Raw genomic sequence first — 24,017 nt, forward strand, 5'->3', positions numbered from 1 at the left:
TAGGATGGTGCATATAAAAGAGCCCTTGCTACTAATGGAAAAATACAGAGGGTTTCCTCTCTAAGGCCCATATGTCAAAAGTACCAAATGTTTGATATCCAATGATGATTAATAAATCAATGTGCTCTAATGGTGTCGTTAAATAAAACAAACCACTTTGATGAACTCGCTATGATATCTTGTACGTAGTTGCTTTTCAAGCAATTTCTGAAAATCGACTGTTTACGCCTATTGGTAAACCATTATAATATAATTTTATGGGATCAGCCAATTAATAGCTATGAATCACAAAACGTTAAAGTTGTTTTGTTTAACGACGCCACTAGCGATTCAGTATTACATGTTACTAACAGGGCTCCATATGCTTTTACTCTAGGTGGCGAGCCGTAACCCAGTGGAAAATCGCTCGCCTGATGCGCGGTCGGTATTGGATCGATCTCTGTCAGTGGGCCCATTGGGCTATTTCTTGTTCCAGCTAGTGGAATGGTACATATACAAGATCCCTTGTTACTAGTGATAAAATTAAGCGGATTTCCTCTCTAAGACAGTGACTGTATTTCAGAATCACCAAATGTTTGACACCCAATAGCCGATGACTAAAAAATCAATGTGCTGTACTGGTGTCGTTAAACAATGAATGAATGAATGAATGAATGAATGTTTAACGACACCCCAGCACGAAAAATACACCGGCTATTGGGTGTCAAACTATGGTAAATGTAAACAAATAAGGTGATGAGCAACATCAATATAAAAGTTCAAGATTTAAATAAAACCAGTGTAAAGAACTGTGCAAAAATACAAATATCACAGATAGATACCGACTTCTACTCAAAATTTCAATTTGTGCTGTATTGGCCATTCTCAAAGAGAATGTTACACCCCTGCACCTCTATGAGGTTACAGCACGTGCAGGGGTCGTTAAACAAAACCAACTTTAACTTTCCATAAATACTAGATCTCCAAGTTTGGCACGGAACCTTCTGATATGATACACTGCAACCGTGGCACCAACAGATATCAGAACAGTAACATACAATATTAAAAACAGCTATTATTCGAGTCGATGTGCACTTTTCCTTCTCTTTCTTAAGTTTAATACCGCAGGCGTCTGGTTAAATAAAAAAATAATTAATTAATTTGGTATCATTTATAACCTCTACTATACTATTCTTCGTTGAAAACCTTTTCTTCAAGCCTAGTGTCATAGCTGGAATTTCCGATTAGGGAAATGACATAGGTGATGTCAAAAACAGGAATTTGGCAGATTGATGTTTCAGTGGTTTATTTAAAACTAAAGATATAGTCCTAGAGTTGGGTGGGTGGGTTGGGGGGGGGGGGGGTATTTAACCAAAAAGGTCCAAACGGTCTGAGGGATAACTACAATGTCTGTAGTTCAGTAAATATACATGATAAAATAACAAATGACCCCTTTCAAACAATCAATCTAATTAAAATTAGCTCCACTATTACATGTGGATCTAACACAAGCCAGTTGGAGCTCATGTCCACCAATCAAAACCTTACTTGCAGAATCATGCCAGTGATTTGAAAATAATTTGAAAATATTCCGAATTATCCTGAGGGTATACGATATGTTTCATGTGAATTACGAATGGTAAAACATCCGAGACCGTGTCACAGTTCAATGCTGAACGTTGGAATACTGTAACACTTGCAGTCGAAAACAAGACTCGAAATATAAAACAATAAAGTTTTATGCATATTTTACTGGGTTCAATCCCAGGTGTTACTATAAAATCAGTACTGTCCCAAGTGATACTGATAAGCAATGCCACTTTTATGTTTTGGGAGTGGAAAAATTAACAAATGCAAGTGGTATATGTGTGAACATGTTTGTTCTGTGGAAAAGAGTAAAAGGGATTATATATATTTTATCACCCACCTGGTGAACGTATAGCGGTGTCGTACAAATACGGTACGCACCATGAGGGTCGTACCGGATGTACGTCTTTTCATTGGTTGACAATGAAGCAAAGCTATTATGATTGGTCTACCGAGACTTTTTTTTTCATTCATGAAAAATTATGTTGGAACACATTTCCCAGCCTTCGCAAAAGCGTCAAAAAATTGACTAAATTTATCAGAAGAAATGTTCAGAGTTATAAAAACTGACTTTTGTATTTACACACATATCATCGTTTGAATTATATGTTAATTTAGTTAATATTCGTATTGTCGTCCGTTCAAACATGTGTTGACCTAGATTAAAGTGGTACCAAATGTTCCGCCCCATGTCACTTCTCCCCAGAACAGTTAGCCCCCAATTTTTTTTAGTTCGCCCCACGTGTAATGCCCGTCTTCCCCAATACTTATTTGCCCCCATGATGCGTCACTGAATACTGGGAGTTCAACGTCTGGTCAATGCAATTAAATTGTTCTAAATCACAATACACAATTTGCGAGTCCACATTGAAGTAGATATTGTTGAAGAATGAATTAAGACGTAATCCAGTGTTCTAAAATAAAATAAGTCTGTGCTTTTATTTCCTTTCATGAACCGCCCAAATCGTCAGGGGTAAAACAAAAATAACAACCACAAACCCTTCCACCACAAAGAACAAACAAAGAAACAAAAAAACTAAAATCACGTACACATAAACTACACATGCCTACCAAATTTTAAAATGCATGTAATTTAAAACATTTCATAACTATCACGCACACCATTTGTGCCATTTTTTTCTGTAAGAAAAATATACATGTATATATGTAAAACTGGGACGACCAGACAGGTAGCGAACTGGTTTGGGGACGAAATATGGATTTAAAAAAAAAAAACGGAAGTAGAACAAACTATTTCGTTAAGCGGCGACCTTTGGGACATACCGTAGTGCACAGTCTTGTGATATCATTCCGCCACAGTGTAAAATGTTTACATATTCGAAATGCAGGAATTTCTATTTTTATGACAAATATTCAATTGTTTGAAGGTAGGTAATAAATAAAATACCACACTCGTTTTCGTTAGACATCATTTTTACGAAACTCGTGAACTTCCCAAGGTATCTGACCTCACTTTCGTTCGGTCAGATACCTTGGGAAGTTTCGTAAAAATGATATCTAGCGAAAACTCGTATAGTATTCTATATATATCCTTGATATTTTGGGTCATCACTTGTCCTGTGGAAATGCAATAAAGATTTTCATATGACTCGTTATCATCAAAACGATTTATGGTCTCTTTTTATGCAAGCTAACAACTTTCAAGATCCGAGTTGTCCCTTGTGATTCTTGCCATTTCTTCATCTTATGCGAATCATTGACCTTCACCAGACTGTATACCTGGTGTCAGCTGCTATCTTGTTACATACCTGGTATAGTCATATTATTTCAAGAGTGTAGGTGAAGAGGTACACAACATTGGTTCTGTCTGCTCTGGACACCAAGTAGTTTTTGCATGTCACTGTACACATCCAAAACTCTGCTGTGCGCCCATGGGTATCTGACCTTGACTTCTTGAAGTAATCATTATATACTTTGAAAACAATCCTTATGATTACCTCTCTGATCAGTAGCCTCTAGACTACATTGTTTAATCAGTATAGCACTTTGACTTTTCTTATTACGAATAGATAACGTTTTTCAGTGGTGAGATTCAATACTGAATATCATGTTAATGTCATTAAGTCAGTTACATGAAAACCATATCCTAAGTGTTCTAGAGTCTACTGAACAGACATGTGACCATCAAAGAATTGTTCAGTGTATGCTGATTACTGCAAGAAGTCAGGATGGGCTACTCATTTGAGCACAGCAGAGTTTTGGATGATATACAATGATATGATAGAACACTGCTTTGTTTTCAGCAGAGCAGACAGGACCAACGATGTTAACCTCTTCACACAAACTATTGAAAGAATGTGCCTAGCGTTCCTTGCTACTGATAGACCAACCTATGTCAGGTGTAGGGTTTTAGATTCTAGCTAATTTTGAAACAACGGGGGTTTTTTTTGGGGTCTGTTTTGTCTGTTTTCAGCACACCAATGAATGTGTAGTGCAGTAATGTTATTAATAGCTGTTAAAGAGCTGTTCATATTCAGAAACGCATTTAAATCTAATTACAGATTAGCATTCCATTGTTTTTGATGTGAAATGTTTTTGGGTTATCATGTTTGTACTTATATTAGGCATGCTTATTTTGGGCATACTTATTGTGGACACCCTGGTATAATCTAAGGCACTGCAGGTGCATGGCACGATAGCAGTTGAACCTTCTGAACATGAACAGCACCCATCCAAGTATACAGTCTGCTGAAGGATGATGATTCGCATAAGTAGATGAAAGAAGGCAGGAATGATAACGGTCAACTCAGATCTTGAAAGTTGTTAGCCTGAATAAAAAGAGACCAGGGATCATTTTGATGACACGGAAATCTTTACTGCCCTTCCACAGGGCAAATGAATGAATGAATGAATGAATGTTTAACGACACCCCAGGACGAAAAATACATCGACTATTGGGTGTCAAACTACGGTAATGCAAACGAATAAAGTAATAATCAACATCAATATAAAAATTCAAAATTTAAGCAAAAACAGTGTAAAGAACTGTACAAAAATACAAATATCGCATATAGATACTGACTTTTACTCAAACTTTCAATTATATCTCGAAAAAACAAAGGGATTTGTGCTGTATTGGCCATTCTCAAAGAAAATGTTACACCCCTGCACCACGGCGAGGTTACAGCACGCGCAGGGGTCCACGAGGCAAGTGATACCCTAAAATATCAAAAAATGGTATTTGTTCCTTGACCCTTTATTGCAGAATAAACATATACCGCTTATTACTTTGTTCACTTCGAAATGTAAAAGTGATTTCTTTGGTGACTGAGATGCACCTGGAATTGGATGTTTTACCATCAACATGGATAATGTAATGGACAACTAAGATGTTCATTCCATACCTTCCAAAGTTTTATTAATTTATATGACCTTTTGACCTCTGCTGATATAATTGATCAACAGGTTATGTACATGTAGCAATGCACATCACTTATTACTTCATGTTACTATCTTCAATGTGTGTGGTACTATATAATCCTACCATTAAGACTTTTAGATTTATATGACATTATGTTTCCCCTACCCTTAAATATCGGAAATTCTGTCAAACCTTCATATCACAAATATCGTGCCATTATATATTTTATGTCGCAACCAGTTAACTAAACCTGTTGTTTTCCTATTTTGTTTCCCTATAAGTATACAAAAACCAGATTTCATAGAAATAAGAGAGACATTTGGCCAAAGAAAATGACTCAGATTTTAGGCGTTGGTAAAACCAAATGGTGACCCTTTGACCTTTGCTAACCTCATTAATCAACCAACCATGTAGAAATGCACATCAATGATTACTTCACTACCTTCTACTTCAGTGGTACTATATAATCATACCGTTAACACTTTCAGAGTTATATGACATTATGATTCCATTACGTTAAAATGTCGAAAATTCCCCCAGAACCGCCATATTTAAAAGAAAAACGTGCCATTATATATTTTTAGTCGGAACCATTTGACTAAACCTGTTGTTTTCGTCTTCTTTATGCCTAGAGGTATACAAGAACTGTTTAAAAGACTTTGATGAACTACATTTTATAGAAATTAAAGAAGTTTGACCAAAGAAAATGGCTCAGATTTTGGGCAGGAAGTAAGGAAGGAAGATTTTTTTTTTTTTAATGACGCACTCAACACATTTTATTTATGGTTATATGGCGTCAGACATATGGTTGAGGACCACACAGATATTGAGAGAGGAAACCCGCTGTCGCCACTTCATGGGCTACTATTTCCGATTAGCATCAAGGGATCTTTTGTATGCACCATCCCACAGACAGGGTATACATAAAACGGCCTTTGATATACCAGTCGTGGTGCACTGGCTGGAACGAGAAATCGCCCATTGGGCCCACCGACAGGACAGATTTTAGGCGTTTGTAAACACAAATGGTGACCTTTTGATCTCTGCTAACCTCATTAATCAACCAACCATGTAGATATGCACATGAATGATTGCTTCGTGCTACTACCTCCCACTTGAGTGGTACTATATAAACATCCCGTTAACACTTTCAGAGTTATATGACATTATGTTTCCACTACCTTTAAATGTCGGACATTTCGACAAACCGCCATAACACAAAATTCTTACCATTATATATTTTGAAACCATTTGACTAAACATGCCTAGAAGTATACAAAAATACAAAAACTGTTTTAAAATGTGATAAATAACATTTTATAAAAAATTAAAGACAAGTCTGACCGAAGAAAATGGACCAATTTTAAGTGCCGGTAAAACATTGTGACCTTTTGACCCCTGCTGACCTAATTAATCAACAAACCATGTCAAAATGCAGATAAATGATTACTTCATGTTATATCCTTCAATTCGAGTCGTAATATATATTCCTACCATTAAGTCTTTTAGATTTATATGACATTATGTTTCCCCTACCCTTAAATATTGGAAATTCTGACAAACCTCCATATCACAAATATCGTGCCATTATATATTTTATAGTTTATGTTTTATATTTTAAAACCCTGTTGTTTTCCTTTTCTATGTACACAGAAGTCTACAAAAATGGTGATCTTTTGACCTCTGCTGACCTAATCAATTTTTTTACATTGTTTGAAATTCTATGAATGGATAGTCGAGACTAGTAGGACCAATTTTAAGCGTTGATAAAACATTTTGACCTCTTGTGACCTAATTAATCAACCAACCATGTGGAAATGCAGATCCATGATTACCTCATGTTACGACCTTTAATGTGAGTGGTAATATATAATCCTACCGTTAAAACTTTCAGAGTTCTGTGGCATTATGTTTTCCCTACCCAACAAACTGTTATATCATGAAAATCATGCCATTATATAGAATATGTCGGAACGAGTTAACTAAATCTGCTGTTTTTCTCTTCTATATACACAGAAGTCTACAAAAAATAGTTTAAAAGATTTGATAAATCACATTTGACAGAAATGAGAGAGAAGTTTGACCACAAAATGGCCCAGATTTTAAGCACGGGTCCAAAATGGTGACCGTTTGACCTCTGCTGACCTATTAAAATATTTACATTGATTGAAAGAGGTCATTTGTTATTCTATCGTGTATATTTACTGAACCACAGACATTGTAGTTATTCTTCAGATATTTTGGACCTTTTTGGTTAAATAAACTCCCCCTATCTCTTGGACTATATCTTTAGTTTTAAATAAACCACTGAAACATCAATCCTGCCAAATTCCTGTTTTTGACATCACCTGTGTCATTGCCCTAATCGGAAATTCCAGCTATGACACTAGGCTTGAAGAAAAGTATAGGTTATAAATGATACCAATTTAATTTATTACTTTTTAGTTATCCAGACGCAGTATAAAACTTAAGAAATTGAAGGAAAAGTACGCATCCATTCGAGTAACAGCTGTTTTTTTTAATACCTGAAAACTTAGTTCAGACCTTTTCGGTTAAATAAACACCCCCTATCTCTTGGACTAATGCATGAAACGATGATAGTACATAAAAGAAAGGAAGGAAGGGGTGTTTATTAAACGACTGACTCAATCACATTTTAATTACGGTTATATGGCGTCGAACCACACAAATAATGAGAAAGGAAACCTGCTGCCGACACGCGAAAGACTACTCTTTCCGATTAGTAGCAAGAGATCATTTATATGTAGCATCCTACGGACAGGATAGTACATACCATGGCATTGTCGTACCAGTTGTGGATCAGTGGCTGGATCGAGAAATAGCTCAATGGGCCAGACGGGGACCAATTCTGGACCGACCGCGCATCAAGCGAACGCTTTACAACTGTGCTACGTCCCGCCCCATATTATTGTATTACATGTGTAGTCAAAACTGTCTTTGTTTAATTAATTTATGGATAACTTAGATAAAATCTACCAATGATATTAAGCACTTTATGTTCACAAGCTAACCTCATACTTTTAATAGACACTGATATATAACATACTAGTATTTTAATGGGTCTACAATTACTGGGCATTGTTGTACTCATACTTCTAATAGGCACAGGTATATACACTATTTTAAAGGGTCTAATGTTATTGGGAGTGAGAGAGAGAGAGAGAGAGAGAGAGAGAGAGAGAGAGAGAGAGAGAGAGAGAGAGAGAGAGAGAGAGAGAGAGAGAGAGAGAGAGAGAGAGAGAGAGAGAGAGAGAGAGAGAGAGAGAGAGAGAGTATGAGGGAGACAGAGAAGAAACACGAACTGTTACACAGGCTAAACAGGGAAAATGCAGCAATGGATCATTCCTACGTTTGAAAGTGTCTATTACACGTAGGCCTATTACATGAAATATACACGTATACGTCCAAACCACAGTGTTCCCAAGTCTAATGGGTAAAATTGATCGAAAAACAGGAACTTATTGACATCACAATGTTCAGTACACGACTGTCACCTCTGACGTAATCGTGTTTTAATATAAAAGATTATACATGTACTCTGTAATAGCAGATAAACTCGAAGGTCTAATATCGACAAGTGAAAGTTTGTTTTGTTTAACCATGGGCGTCGATCGGTGGGGGACAGGGGGACGCGTCCCTCTCACTTTTCAACGCCGGGGGACAATCTATATAAATGTCCCCCCCCCCCCCCCCCACACACACACACACTTTTTCCTTTAGTAAAAGCAACAACAACACCATCACCACCAACAACAACAACAACAAAGAGAGAGAAAAAAGCGACACACGACGTACTGTTTTTGGTCGGTTTTAAAACATAGACAACTATTTTGTTAAACTGTCAGACATCAACGTTTTGATTTGCAATTTGGATTTGTTTTCTTGAATTAAATGTTTAACCACTAATGTGTAGCTTTATGATTTTCATTCACACACACACACACACACACACACACACACACACACACACACACACAAACAAACAAACACACACTAACACGTCCCCCCACTTTTAAAGCCGGATTGACGCACATTGATTTATTAATCATCGGCTATTAGATATCAAACATTTGGTAATTTCAACATATACTCTTAGAGAGGAAACCTGCTACATTTTTCCATTAATAGCAACGGTTCTTTTATATGCACCACCCCACAGATAGGATAGCACATACCATGGACTTTGATATACCAGTCGTAGTGCACTGGCTGGAACGAGAAATAATGGGTCCACACAGTAGGTCCACCGAAGGAAATCGATCCTAGTCTGACCACACATCAGGCTAGCGCTATACTGCTGGACTACGTCCGCCCCTAATATCGATAAAACTATATTTTTAAAATCAAGTCAGTTCTTTTCACTTACTATCCTTCCTTTTTACTACCAAAGAAAGATCTAGGCTCACCATCATGCATTTTAATCATAGAATATTTTACAGAGTGCTTCGCCATACACATTATTTAAAAACAACCCTGTAATATAAGATCCCCGTCCCACATATAAAGCATACTAGAGAGTATGTGGTCATACAAAGTTTCTAAAACACAATGCAATATGACATTCCTATCGTAAATATAGTATGTTATAGATTGTGTGGTCATAATTATACATATAACACTAGGCTAGTTCAATATTCAATTTTCTACTGCAACTCATGAGTTTTGAACCTTATTACATTCGAAAAATAGATGTGGTATGAATTCGGGATGTTTTAATTGTTCAGACTTATTCTGCCATATGATTTTTTAAATAATGTATTTAACATGATTAACAGCATTTCTCCGGGATTAGGCAATGACAGTATAAGATGTGTTATCTTAGTTATTATTGTTTTAAGAACTGTTATTCTTCCGGCAATTTTGCATTTCTTATATATTCATAATTAAGTATAATAGGCCAATATATTCTAAGATGATTGAAAAACTTGTACCTAGTAAACCGAATTGTGTTGCGCCCTAGATCTAACTTCCGTCGAGTATGGTTATAAGCATATTTAGAAAATCATTTGCTTTCAATCCATAATTTATTTTTATATTTAAATATGTTCATAATAGTCTAATTCTCTCTGTTGGTGTACTGTGAAGGAACTTAGTAGATCCAATCAAGAACAAAACATGTTTCGTCAGCATATCTTTTCATCATCTATATTTATGTCTTTAATAGTCGGGTTACTTCTAATAATAAATGTAAGATTTTAGCACATATACTAAAACTGTATGGCAATAGTTGATTCCCCTGCCTGCATCCCCATTTTGAAATAGTGTATTACTCTTAAAACAGAATTGTTATAACAAGTTTTCATCCAGTTTGGTCTCCTTTTTCTTTTTTCTTTGTTTAAATTTAATTTCATTGTTTTGTGTGTAAACACAAAAATACCAAGATTTAAAAAAAAAAAAATATTGAAGTATATAAGTAGTAATAATCCAGGAATATTTGTTTCAATTAGTACGTGGCATACTATCATATATTAGTCTTCTCCAATATACCTTTCTTTTGCAAAACCACTTTGGTCGTTATCTTATAGTTTGTCCAGAATCTGTTTTAGTATGCACCTGAAAACCATTTTATAAATACACTTTAGTAGAGTTATTAGCCAAGAAATTGTGTTGTATTTGCTTTTGAGATAAATTTAATTATATAGAATCTTCATAAAACCATGTGATGAACGCTAGGGCAATTATTATATTGACATATCGCAATATCTTACTAGAAATACACCAGAATGTGTGCAACTTCATAACTCATCGCGAATACAAGCATTTCTTGTCTCAGATTTGTAGGTGAACGTATATTCAGAACAAAATATCACACGACTAGAATGTAAAATAAAATATCACACGACTAGAATGTAAAATAAAATATCACATGACTAGAATGTAAAATAAAATATCACATGACATGAATGTAGAATACAAGACCACATGACAATAATATAAAATATAATAGCACATGACTGGAATATAAAATGAAATATCACATGACTGGAATGTAAAATGAAATATCACGTGACTGGAATGTAAAATGAAATATCACGTGACTGGAATGTAAAATGAAATATCACGTGACTGGAATGTAAAATGAAATATCACATGACTGGAATGTAAAATGAAATATCACGTAACTGGAATGTGAAGAATTACCATTTTAAAGAAACTGTCCTGAGTTTGTAGCCATTCTAAAAGGTTTTCGGAAAATGAAGTATTTTTTACATTATTATATACAATTTACATATATTTCTTGCTTTTTATATGAATATAATAAATCAATGCATTTCTGTACATCGTAATGTTTTGTATTATTTCAATATCGATTTTTGTCTAAAATAATTTCGTACACGTGTAAGAATTTATTAATCCTTTCAACGGCCAAACGAAATTTGAAATAATTTCTCCAAAGGTCATCGCAAATGTATTTATGCGCATAGTGTTTTACATTAAAAACATGTTAAAGTAAAAAAAAAAAAAAGGGGGAAAATGAGGATGTGTGTTTATTTTGTTGGGTTGAACAAACATAAGTCTTGCTAGGGCTGACAACTTAGGATAGTCCCTTTAAATAAAAAGGGAGTACATTTTATACCTGAAGACGATTCAGTTTAAGGAGGAAAAATATTAGTTACGAACTTAGAACAGAAAATATTAATAATAATAAATTAATAATTAGAAAAGATCCAAAAATGTAAATGTAGACCTCGTTCATATTTTTTATTTGCATTTACAGTGATACCACCGCACTATAAAACAATAGTTTAATTTCATTCCCGCCATTAGAATATCAAGTCTGTTTCTTTTCCCGCGTGTCGATAATTACAAACTGCAGAAAACCTGCTAGCAGACGACAAGCGGGAGGGTAATGACCGTTCGACTGATGGATGACGTACACGTCCTATTTAACCCAGCTGTAAGAAATCCAGATGGTGTGTCCAGACTATGTTCGGAATTTCTCATTTACTGATAAGATGCCATGCAACAGCGTGCTTCTCTTAATACTTTGATGATTCCGCCGTGGTCACTTTAACCTATTGACTGGTCAGGTCAGAGGTCAAGACGGTCGTAGTGTAACTACTGGGTCGTTGACCAACCCGAGGAATCTTTAGTCATTACTTTAATCTTAAGTAATTGCAGGAGGCGTGACGTATCCCAGTGGTAAAGCGACCGTATAGTGCGCGGTCGGACTAGGTTCGATCCCTCTCGTAAGGTCCATTGGGCTATTTCTCTCCTTCTAACCAGTGTTCTACCATTGTACTGTCCTGTCTCTGGAAATGTGCTTATAGAAGATCTCTTGCTGCAAATAGATAATGTGCCGGGTTTCCTCTAAGACTATATGTCAAAATTGCCAAATGTTTAACAATCAATAGCCGATGATTAATAAATGTATATGTGAGATGGATTGCGATGTATGCCACAGAAGGAATACATTATGTTGCCTGCTGTATGTTTTCTTTGTACTGCTTTTGAGGAAGGGGCAGCTACAGACGTCCAAAAGGGGAGGAGTGAATATCTTCGGAACTTGTCTACAAATATCTGTGAAAACCTATGTAATATATTAAATTTGGCATTCATATCATTGCTGGATTTTCGGTTAGTTTAAATAATGTAACGCCCTTTACAATGGTAGCCTTGCTTTGTATTCTGTTTGTAAACAATCATACATCTTTCATACAACAAACGACATAAATATAAAATACAAAATTACAGATCAATAGTAGCAATGATTGAGTTATAGTGTGTGTGTGTGTGTGTGTGTGTGCGTGTGTGTGTGTGTGTGTGTGCGCGTGCGTGCGTGTGTGTGTGTGTGTGTGTGTGTAATTTGTTAATAGTAATTTATACGGAACGAGTAAAACGTGCTGTGGTATATACAATCCAACTGAATGTTTTAATAGTTTTGTCGTTCAGATGCCTTACTTTCAGGTTGGATTATTTATTCATTGTAAAAAAAAAATTAAATTAATAATACATAGTACTTAATATAACTCATCTGACCATCCTATGAAATTCGTCCGTACATAGAGAATAATTTGTTACATCTTTATCCTGCGAAGGATAGACCTCTTTGTGTTTAACAACAAGACTAGAGCACACTTATTTCTTCATCATGGGCTATTGAATGTCAAACATTTGGTAATTCTGACATATAGTCTTAGAGGAAAGCCGCTACTATTTAATTTGCAGCAGTGGACAGTATACCAATATAATGACTTGAACGTGTGTGTGTGTGTGTGTGTGAGAGAGAGAGAGAGAGAGAGAGAGAGAGAGAGAGAGAGAGAGAGAGAGAGAGAGAGAGAGAGAGAGAGAGAGAGGGGGGGGGGGGTCTACTGAGGGTTTCGATCCTGCAACCAAAGTACTGCAGACGAGTGCTCTACCGTCTGATCTAGATCCCAACAACTTTGCAAGCCATTTATTAATGTACCATTCCGTAATGCAGTATGCTATAGGCCTATACGAAATGGTACATTGCCATGTGAAAATCATCTATGCCGCCCCAAGTACTACAAACGTCATTTCTACCAGAAACACATTGGACTTACAATAAAATAGTAATAATAATAAAAAACAAAATTAATTTTAAAAATAATAAAAACAAACACACAAAAAAATCAAACAAAAGAAAAAAAAACCCAACCAACCAACGAAACCCAAACAAACCAAGAACAAACAAAGAAAAAGTCAAGCCAAACCAAGAGCAAACCACAACAGATAAGATATTACATTTATACATAGACTTTTGTGGAATTATATCAAGTAACCGGCATCGGCGGTGTAGTGATTAAGCCATCGGACATAATTAAGGCTGGTAGGTACTGGGTTCGCAGTCCGGTACCGGCTTCCACCCAAAGCGAGTTTTAACGACTCGGTGGATACGTGTAAGACCGCTACACTCTCTTTTCTCTCAGTAACCACTAACCTGGACAGACAGCTCAGATAGCTGAGGTGTGTACCCAGGACAGCGTGTTTGAACCTTAATTGGATATAATTAAGCACAAAAATAAGTTTAAATAAATAAATATTTCAAGAAAAGTTTGTTTTGTTTAACGACACCACTAGAGCACATTGATTTATTAATCATCGGCTACTGGATGTCAAACATTAATTTTGGTAATTCAGACATATAATCTTAGAGAGGAAACCCACTATATTTCTCCATTAGTAGCAAGATATATTTTATATGCACCATCCCACAGTCAGGACAGCACATATCACGGCATTTGGTAAACCAGTCGTAGCCGATGTATTAACTGTTTCCTTCCTTCTGCCAAGAGTGTCTTACACAAAATATAGTTAATGCTCTAGGTAAAACGGTACAGTTTTCAATACAAACAAAACAAGATGTCAGCTTCCTGGTGTTGCATGAGAGCGTATTATTTACATTCAGGAATTAAGTATTTTAAGCACTATACGCCATGGCACGTGCAAACAAGGGCATATACATGTGCAACAGTAAGTAAGCACACATATAACGTGCATAGGGGTACCTCCAAGTAATCATTCCGTATGCGAGCACGAGCGCTTATGACATGGTGAAGCAACCTATACAGACTGAGTCCCATCCAGTTCCATTTCAATTCAATTTATTGCATAATACCAAACAAACTGGTGTCAGCAAACAGATTAAAAACAAAAACAAACAAACCCCAACAACTGACCAACAACATCAATAACAACAACAACAACAATTAATAATAACAATATTAATGTACAGGCCACACAGAGACAAAATTATAATATTTATAGGAATAAAATTACTATATAATAAAAAAATATATTAGGCCATGAGATTGAGAATGAAAGTTATAGATTTGTGTCCACCGCCCGCATGCTGTGAAAGGTACCGCTGAAAATTTTTCATTATTTGCAAAAAAAATGCACTTAATGATCATCATACAAATTCAAGTTCCAAATCGTCAACAGTGGTAATGTCTACAAGGTCCTTCGCGCCCAAACTGCCATCTCCGTCATAAATTCTGAAGTGTAGCCCAGTAGAGCATTGAATCCTCCAAGCAGGAAGCAGTATATTCCAAATATTGACGAAAATTGCCGAACTCTTGATGTGTCGACCTCATTTGGACTTGAATCTACTATGGAAATAATAGATCAATAAAAATAATGAATAATGAAAAATGAAAAAAAGCCTCATGTGTTTTTAAAATTGTTCAGACACAAATCTATAACTTTCATTCTCTTGGCCTTATAAAAATAAAATGCAGGGCTAGCTCTGTTGCAAATTTTGAAAGTAATTGGCAAATTTTATTTTAATTTGCGAAATAATTTCATGTAATAATTAACATTTAAAAAAAAAAAAAATCCTATTTCTGCAATTTTGTAAGTTTAATAGACAATTTTGCTCACCCAAAGCTAGCCCTGTACTTGGAAATAAATTAAATTACTGCCCCACTCATAGCCGGAAAAAGAATTTTATGTTTAGAAATACAGCCGTCAATAAATGTTAAAGGGACACACCCTAGTTACGTTTATTTGTTAACCATTACGGCGTTGTTTTTCGCTATTAAACCCCATTTTTCACAAATAAAATTGCACTTTACTTACATTTTATTATTTAGAATACACATTTCCATTCACCTGAAGTGCTTTTTGGTAATCCTGATGTTTGTAAAACCACCAAATGCATTTTGTGCATTTTTTCACAAAACGTGTTGTCGAGAAAAAACCGTTAAGCAAGCGAGGTCCAATCTATTTTTAATGTCACAGACGTTGGTATATCACGTGACTGTTATCATTTTGGTTCGGTTTGTTTTCTCGTGCACGGTTCGTGCAATCAACATCCGATTTGTTGTTGTTTATTTGTGAGATTTTTCTTCACAGTTAGTGAACATTTTCAGTAACAATAAAGTTCAGACAAGTAAGTGTCTCAATACAAAACGTTACAAACCCTTAAAACCAATAATTTTGCTAAGTCTTACGATATCTGGAGAGGGGATACAACCAGGACAGAACAGTTGGAACATGTCCAGGAGCGGTGAAACGAACGCACCCCAAGTCTGTGAAATTTGTCATGACGTAGGCATTGTTGTGCTGACATCAGAATACTAACTTTCAAAATTATTTCAAGCAATTGGGACATGGGGATTCCCATGGTATTTATCGATATAAAACCTGCTTTTTCACTCCATTTGATAAAAACGTGATCTAAGTGTGTTACAGGTTTGTAGATTAACCAAATTATAATTTATTTTCGCTGGATGGAACTAGGGTGTGCGGCTTTAATACATGTTAATAATAATTTCAATGTCACCATTATTGTGTGACAAAATAAATATAAATTGTAAATTGCTATTTAGAGTAAAGATTCAGAGAAGTTGGAAAATGAGCTTTATGTTATCAAATAGTTGTTGCCTTTGAAATATTAAATAGTGCAGTCTAAAATAAAATGTTTTTCATCTTTCACAGCTTGAGAATTACAAAAAAAACAAGTCATCTTTTCAATTAGTATTTTAGGTTTACAGAATCTTCCAAGTTCAATATGAAGATTGTGTGCACTGATTCACATTTTTTAAAATTGTCTGCGTTGTTCGAAGTTTGGTGTGCAGAGCAGGTAGTTTTCTAATTTAAAGTCCCGATTTAAATAAACAATATGTTCTGAGTTTATAATAATTGTTTTGAATAGTATCTGACCCGAATTTTATATATTTTGACTTGAGTTCTTGTTTCAACTTACATGTATATGTCCCATATATATGAAAATATGTAACGGAAGTGAAATTGTGTTAAAAAAACACAAATCGGAGTAAATGGGTAACAGATCTGCGACGAATGCAGAAAAAGGCTAATTAATCTTACTTTTTTAAATACTGTATAATCATTCGATACATTACTTTGCAAAACAAGAATGCATTGAATTTTTTAAATGGAATTTTGGTTAAAAAAAACATGGCGGATTCGCATATGCATTGTGGGTGAGATAATAGATTTTTTTTATAAATCAAATCAGTTTATTCATAAATACATGAACATTATAAATGTATTGTGGTCTATTAATATATATGAACAAACAAAATAATATGACAAACAAACATTTGCAGAAAGTTTACATGATTTGTAAAACACATTTTAGTTGACAATAATTTAAAACAAATGCTAATGTAAATAGTACACAGCCTAAATCATGCAGGGTTGAAAATTAGCAATCGCCTGGTCGCCCATGGCGACCTTTATCGGCTACGGGCAACTAAGAATTTTACAAAGGTACTCCGTTGGGCGACCATTGATTTTATATTGTTGTTGTCGGTATTGTTTTACGTTTAAGCGATTTGCATGAAATAAGAACAGATCAGATCTAAAGTGACACCAGGACTTACATGATGACATAACCGTCCAAATATTACTGTAATCAACAATAAGTACGTTTTTATGCTTTGTAATATGATACATCATATATTTTGGTAAAATATTGTTGTTTTTTGTCACAGATTGAATTTTTCTGTCGATATTTATTTTATTAGTAGCCTACTACTGTAGCATTTACAATATCAATATTAAACTCACACATGTGCTTGCTTCGTCTATAGGAGGACAGCCACTCTTGAAGAAATCCTTTACTGGAAATGTTACCCCCCCCCCCCTGTTGTATCGGCAGTTTTATTTTGTCCTCACATCGCCACAAGGAGGACTGCCACCCAGACTAGTTTATATACTAAAGCATGTGCAGTTGTACCTTTATTCTCTTTGTACTGCATATGTTTTTTTTTTTTTTTTTTTTTTTTTTTTTTTTTTTGTTTTTTTTTTTTTTTTTTTTACTTCAGACAATGCAAGTCAAGCTGCATATCTTGGCTTTTCTAGCATTTTGTCTTAAAAATTAGATTTAATATGTATAATTTAATGGAAATTTGTAAAAAAAAACCACATTTTTATTTATACTTGATTTCTTTTCTCAAAAAGTGTTATTTGAGTTATTATGGGTTTAAAACTTAATAACATGTTTGTATATGAATTTTAACTTTATTCATTATGAAGTTACATGCCAATTCATCGGTTTCCTTTTGAAGCAAACGGACTATATACGATGAGCACATCGTTGTTACTCAAGAAAGAACATTCTAGTTTTGAATTTGGCTGTGCAGTTAAATTTGAATGTGATAACTGGAGGGCTAGTTGAATTTGAGAAGGACCAGTAAGATTTTTCTTGAACTAGTCCTGCTGGCAATCATGGTTTTAATGTTATTTTTCAACCCTGATCATGTCAATGTTTTTTCTTTAAAAATTTAATTTTACACATGGAATCTTACAATATTTTGATCTCATTAACTGACTTCCTTTTCAGTAAGTATTTAATATTTCAAAAATATGATATTTACACCTTGGACGGTTGAACACTTTTTCTCGGTACACACTTTTAACAAATGATTAAGAGGGTATGCACTTGGGATTTTTTGACTGGCCAATCGGGCCACTTACAGCAACACTTTGACTTGCCCGTAAAACTTTTGAATGGCCCGCGACTGAAATTCATTTTAAAAAAGAACTTACTTAAATTGCACTTTAAAACATGTTATCATATCATACAAACAATAATAACAACACAAAAGAAGGAAACAGAACAAACTGTTGTAATTAAATTCTAATTATTATGCTGTCACGGGACCCACACAATCAAACATCTGGAATGTTTTACCAAGATTCGGTCTTGGTATGAATAAGGTGCTTTTATGACCGTATGATGAGGAATTAAAAAAATTACTAAGCTGACAGCAATCTATATAAACAATAACCACATCCACTAGAGAAATAAACATACAACACAAGTTAAGGGCATAATTATCATTATTTAACAGGAGCAGGTCAACTCGCCTCAAAACCAACTCACACACACTGTTTAGTCAACTCATATCTTTACCATTTTAAAAATTAATATACCAACATTTTAAGCTAATGTGCATTAAATATTGTTGAATATGCACACAGTCAGAGTCCAAAAGCCTTGCCTGATCATAGGAAATAAGGGACAAACTCACAAACGTCGTTAAATTAGGCTTGACAGTTCATTGTAATAGATTATTATTTATCCGATATTAGGATCTACTCAATGTAAAACCATTTAATAAGCAGTGGTAATAGCAGAGTTTCACTGCAATAATAATAAATAAAATGACACCAAAGTTGTAGACATCAATTTTTTATTTTGTCCCAATTATTTACGGACAGTAAAGTTTGGGACGAGTTGTCCAAACACTCTGGCAATTTGGCTTTGGGGCGAATTGACCAGCATTCCTATTTAACACTCGCACGTGCACAGGCAATGATTGTTGTTGTTGATATCGTTGGCAGTGACGAGTTGTTCCGTTTGTAACTCAATGGAAAGTAAAGACGGATATGGCCATGGTGTTCCGATTGAACTTACGAATACGTTTACGTTGCCAAGGTTTTCTGAATACATAATCAAAACCGGCCGAGGCACTCCGAATATTGATTAAACAGTGTGCTGGGGTGTCACTACATGCATTTGGTGTCTAATATCACTGATTAAACAATGTGCTGGGGAGTCACTATGTGTTGTCTGATATCACTGATTAAACAATGTGCTGGGGAGTCACTATGTGTTGTCTGATATCACTGATTAAACAATGTGCTGGGGAGTCACTATTTGTTGTCTGATATCACTGATTAAACAATGTGCTGGGGAGTCACTATGTGTTGTCTGATATCACTGATTAAACAATGTGCTGGGGAGTCACTATTTGTTGTCTGATATCACTGATTAAACAATGTGCTGGGGAGTCACTATGTGTTGTCTGATATCACTGATTAAACAATGTGCTGGGGAGTCACTATTTGTTGTCTGATATCACTGATTAAACAATGTGCTGGGGAGTCACTATGTGTTGTCTGATATCACTGATTAAACAATGTTCTGGGGAGTCACTATGTATTGTCCAATATCACTGATTAAACAATGTGCTGGGGAGTCACTGATTAAACAATGTGTTGGGGAGTGCTGGGGAGTCACTGATTAAACAATGTACTGGGGAGTCACTGATTAAACAGTGTACTCGGGTGTCACTGATTAAACAATGCTGGGGTGTCACTGATTAAACAATGTACTCGGGTGTCACTGATTAAACAATGCTGGGGTGTCACTGATTAAACAGTGTACTCGGGTGTCACTGATTAAACAATGCTGGGGTGTCACTGATTAAACAATGTACTCGGGTGTCACTGATTAAACAATGCTGGGGTGTCACTGATTAAACAATGGGCTGTTAAAGGTTTGTTTGTCGAAGGAAGGACATTTTTTATTTAACAACACATTTTATTTACGGTTATATGGTGTCAGACATATGGTTAAGGACCACACAGATATTGAGAGAGAAAACCAGCTGTTGCCGCTTCATGGGCTACTCTTTTCGATTAGCAACAAGGGATCTTTTATATGCACCATCCCACAGACAGGATAACACATACCATGGCCTTTAATATACCAGTCGTGGTGCACTAGTTGGAACGAAAAATAGCCCAATGGGTCCACCGACGGGGATCGATCCCAGACCGATCACACATCAAGCGAATGCTTTACTACTGGGCTACATCCCGCCCCCTGTTTGTTAAATCACTGACCCAAGTTACATGACTGTAGGCAGTATGAAGTCATTACATTACACATTACTAACAACTACTTGCTTAAATTGTCAGCTTTGGCAAACCAAATGTATTTCTGTTGGTTGTGTTTATAATGGCTGAAAATGCTATATTATATGTCAAACAGAAAAGGTCCAACCTTCAAAATTAGGATGTGTGACATAAAACTGGTTTCATCACTAGCCTTTCTACGTCTTCCGGTTGTATTTTTATCAGAAGTCTTTAGTTAATATTTAATATGCCAACTCATCAAGTTACCTTCCTTTCTCTTCAGAAAATCACTCGGCATTCTGCAGATGTTGAGCATGTCAGCTATGGTGACTATCAGTCTGGGCACAAGAAAGGTTTGTAACTATATTATATCACATTAGCCATGCGTTTGTGTGTATGTGAATGCATGTGTGTGTGCATGAGTACATGCAAGTATGTGTGCTTTGTGGTTATTATGTGGCTGGATTCAGCTCAGTCGGTTGAGTGCTCACTTGATCACTTGAGGTGCTTGCATCACAGGATCGAACCACCACAGTGGATCCATTCAACTGATTGTTTTTTTTTCCCATTCATCCAATGCATCACGACTGGTCGAAGGCTGTGCTATGTGCATTCCTGTCTTTGGGATAGTGCTGCTTCTAAAAGATCCCTTGCTGCATTAGGACAAATGTAGTGGGTTTCCTTTGATGATGACGAGTCAGAATTACCAAATGTTTGACATCCATTAGCTGATGATTAATTAATTAATGTGCTCTAGTGGTGTCATTAAACAAAAAAAACCTTGAACGTTTTGTGATTATTAGTTTTACAGCCAGTTGGCTATGTTTTCAACTCCGCCTTGGGCAAATAAATTATTTTATAATACGTGTTGTGCTCACCTGACGTTCTGCATTGTTACCAAAAAATAAATGTGATCCACTGTAACTCGTCCCTAAATTAATGTGAGTGATGGTGGGCAGACTGAGATACGACATGACATTAATGCGAGTAGCCTCCCTTTGAAATATTACTTTCCTAACAACATATGTCTGCGACTTTTTGGTTAAATCTGAATTACAGGTGCCTTCATTAAGATCAATTCACTAAAATGTCTATCTACACACCTGTTTTGTCCCTAGTGTTTTTGGTGAGATCCAAAAAAAAAGAGGTCTACTTCAGGATTAGCTGCTAAAACCCATTGACACGTGATGGACCGTGTCGGTTTTTGACAGGGTGACCAAAGACCCTGCAATCATCACACATGGCTGGCATCTGGCTGGACTATCGTGGACAGTTGTGTTTTATAAATATATTAGAATTTTAATCTTTGTTTTGTTTTAATAACATAGAACACATAGACAAAACATAAAAATAAATGCGTCATATTATTTATGCGAATAACATGAACTCGCATTTTTCGTATTAATATGATCGCATTAATTTCAGGATGGACAGCATTCACCAAAAAACAATGTTATTCAGTGTATCCACAACGCACAGTATATACTGAACAAAATAAGAAACTTCCGCTAACTTTGCTTGAACATAACTTAATGAAAACAAACCGGTGGAATAATTGTTATATATGCGTTTAAAGAGTGTTCCATGATGCATCGTTTGGTGCACAAATCATGGCCATAGGTTAACAGAAACTGGGAGAAATTTTGACCAAGTGTGGTAGGGGTTAAACAAAGAAACACCCACTTAATAACGGGTATGACCACCCCTTGAATTGACCACTGCAGTGCATCGCAGGTAACATTGAGCATTTAAATTGCCATCAATGATGACTAGTGGTGAACGTTAACCATGGGCAATGGCTGCCCAGACCATGACACAACCCCCACCCCCAAAACGATCTCGTTCAAGAACACAACAGTCAGCATAGCGTTCATTTCTCCTACGGTAGACGTGCACCCAGCCATCACCACGTTGTAAAGAAAATCTGGATTCATCCGACAAAAAGAACGGTATTCCAGCGTCGCCGTATCCAACGAGTGTGTACACGTGCCCAATTAAGACGATTTAGAGGATGACGTTGCGTTAAAACGCATCCGATGTAAGGATGTCGTGCATGTAAACCGTTCTCCCGCAGATGATTACAAACAGTTTGCCCACTGATTCGGTTATTATGAAGCCCAGGTGTGTTAGCAGCAGTAGCAGTGGCAGTTTGGAATCGATTGCGCAAATGCGTGTTCATGATATAGCGGTCTTGATCACGCGTTGTAACACGCGGACGTCCATGACGCGGCAAGTCCTTGGTGCTTCCTGTCGTTTGAAATCTTACGCGAAGATTTCGTATCGCTCGACTAGAACTCCCAACATGCCTTGCAACGTCTTCTGTCGACATGCCAGCATCAAGCATGCCAATCGCCCGTTCGCGTAAATTATTTGGGTATTCTTGGCATACTAAAAATGCTACAATGTAAAAAAACATTTATTTTTTTTACAAATTTTGAAGCGTTTTCGTTCACTTGACAACAATGTCAGTAAGACAAGTAAAACAAATTGACCGAATACTACACGGGACATGTCGAACCATGCATGCATGTGCAAATTGAATTTCACGTTGTCGACGATTAACAGTGCAAAAATAATCGATAAAATTCATGAATCCTGATAATACAGCTCAAGGCTAACACTACCTATATAATTTCATTACACAATGAATTCTTTAACACAACAAATACTATATGTACAAATCGTTCAGTATATATCTGTAATTTATTCTCCAATGATATGTTTGCTGTTAAGATATTTCTACGCCTCTACCACAAAACTATGACCCACGGTGCATGGAAGTACATATGAAGAGTTCCATTTCCAAAAGGCGATATATATATTTTCGTCATTTTGATAAAAACTTGATTTTGCTAACAACATAAAATAGTGTATATCATGTGAAGTACAGATTTAAGATCCTGTTCAAAGGTCATAGACTTTTTTCAAATGTAAATTCCATCATTATATTGCTGAGTTGTACTAACATCGGAATACCAGTCAACACCAGAAATTCCACCATTATGTTGCTGAGTTGTACTAACATCGGAATACCAGTCAACACCAGAAATTCCACCATTATGTTGCTGAGTTGTACTAACATCGGAATACCAGTCAACACCAGAAATTCCATCATTATGTTGCTGAGTTGTACTAACATCGGAATACCAGTCAACACGAGAAATTCCATCATTATGTTGCTGAGTTGTACTAACATCGGAATACCAGTCAACACGAGAAATTCCATCATTATGTTGCTGAGTTGTACTAACATCGGAATACCAGTCAACACGAGAAATTCCATCATTATGTTGCTGAGTTGTACTAACATCGGAATACCAGTCAACACGAGAAATTCCATCATTATAATGCTGAGTTGTACTAACATCGGAATACCAGTCAACACGAGAAATTCCATCATTATGTTGCTGAGTTGTACTAACATCGGAATACCAGTCAACACGAGAAATTCCATCATTATGTTGCTGAGTTG

General features: G+C 35.9%; 1 protein-coding gene across 1 annotated transcript in view; it reads left to right on the plus strand.

Moving 5' to 3' along the window:
• Positions 1-14,295: 14,295 nt before the first annotated feature.
• Positions 14,296-24,017, plus strand: part of LOC121382944 (valine--tRNA ligase-like) — a 77,161-nt gene continuing 67,439 nt past the window's right edge. Inside the window, exons 1-2 of the mRNA XM_041512631.1 lie at positions 14,296-14,404; positions 20,829-20,898. Coding sequence (XP_041368565.1) covers positions 14,315-14,404; positions 20,829-20,898 — 160 coding nt within the window. The 5' untranslated portion in view covers positions 14,296-14,314. The remainder of the gene's footprint in view (positions 14,405-20,828; positions 20,899-24,017) is intronic.

This window comes from Gigantopelta aegis, chromosome 10 (assembly GCF_016097555.1).
Source record: "Gigantopelta aegis isolate Gae_Host chromosome 10, Gae_host_genome, whole genome shotgun sequence".
Lineage (NCBI taxonomy): Eukaryota > Metazoa > Mollusca > Gastropoda > Neomphalida > Peltospiridae > Gigantopelta > Gigantopelta aegis.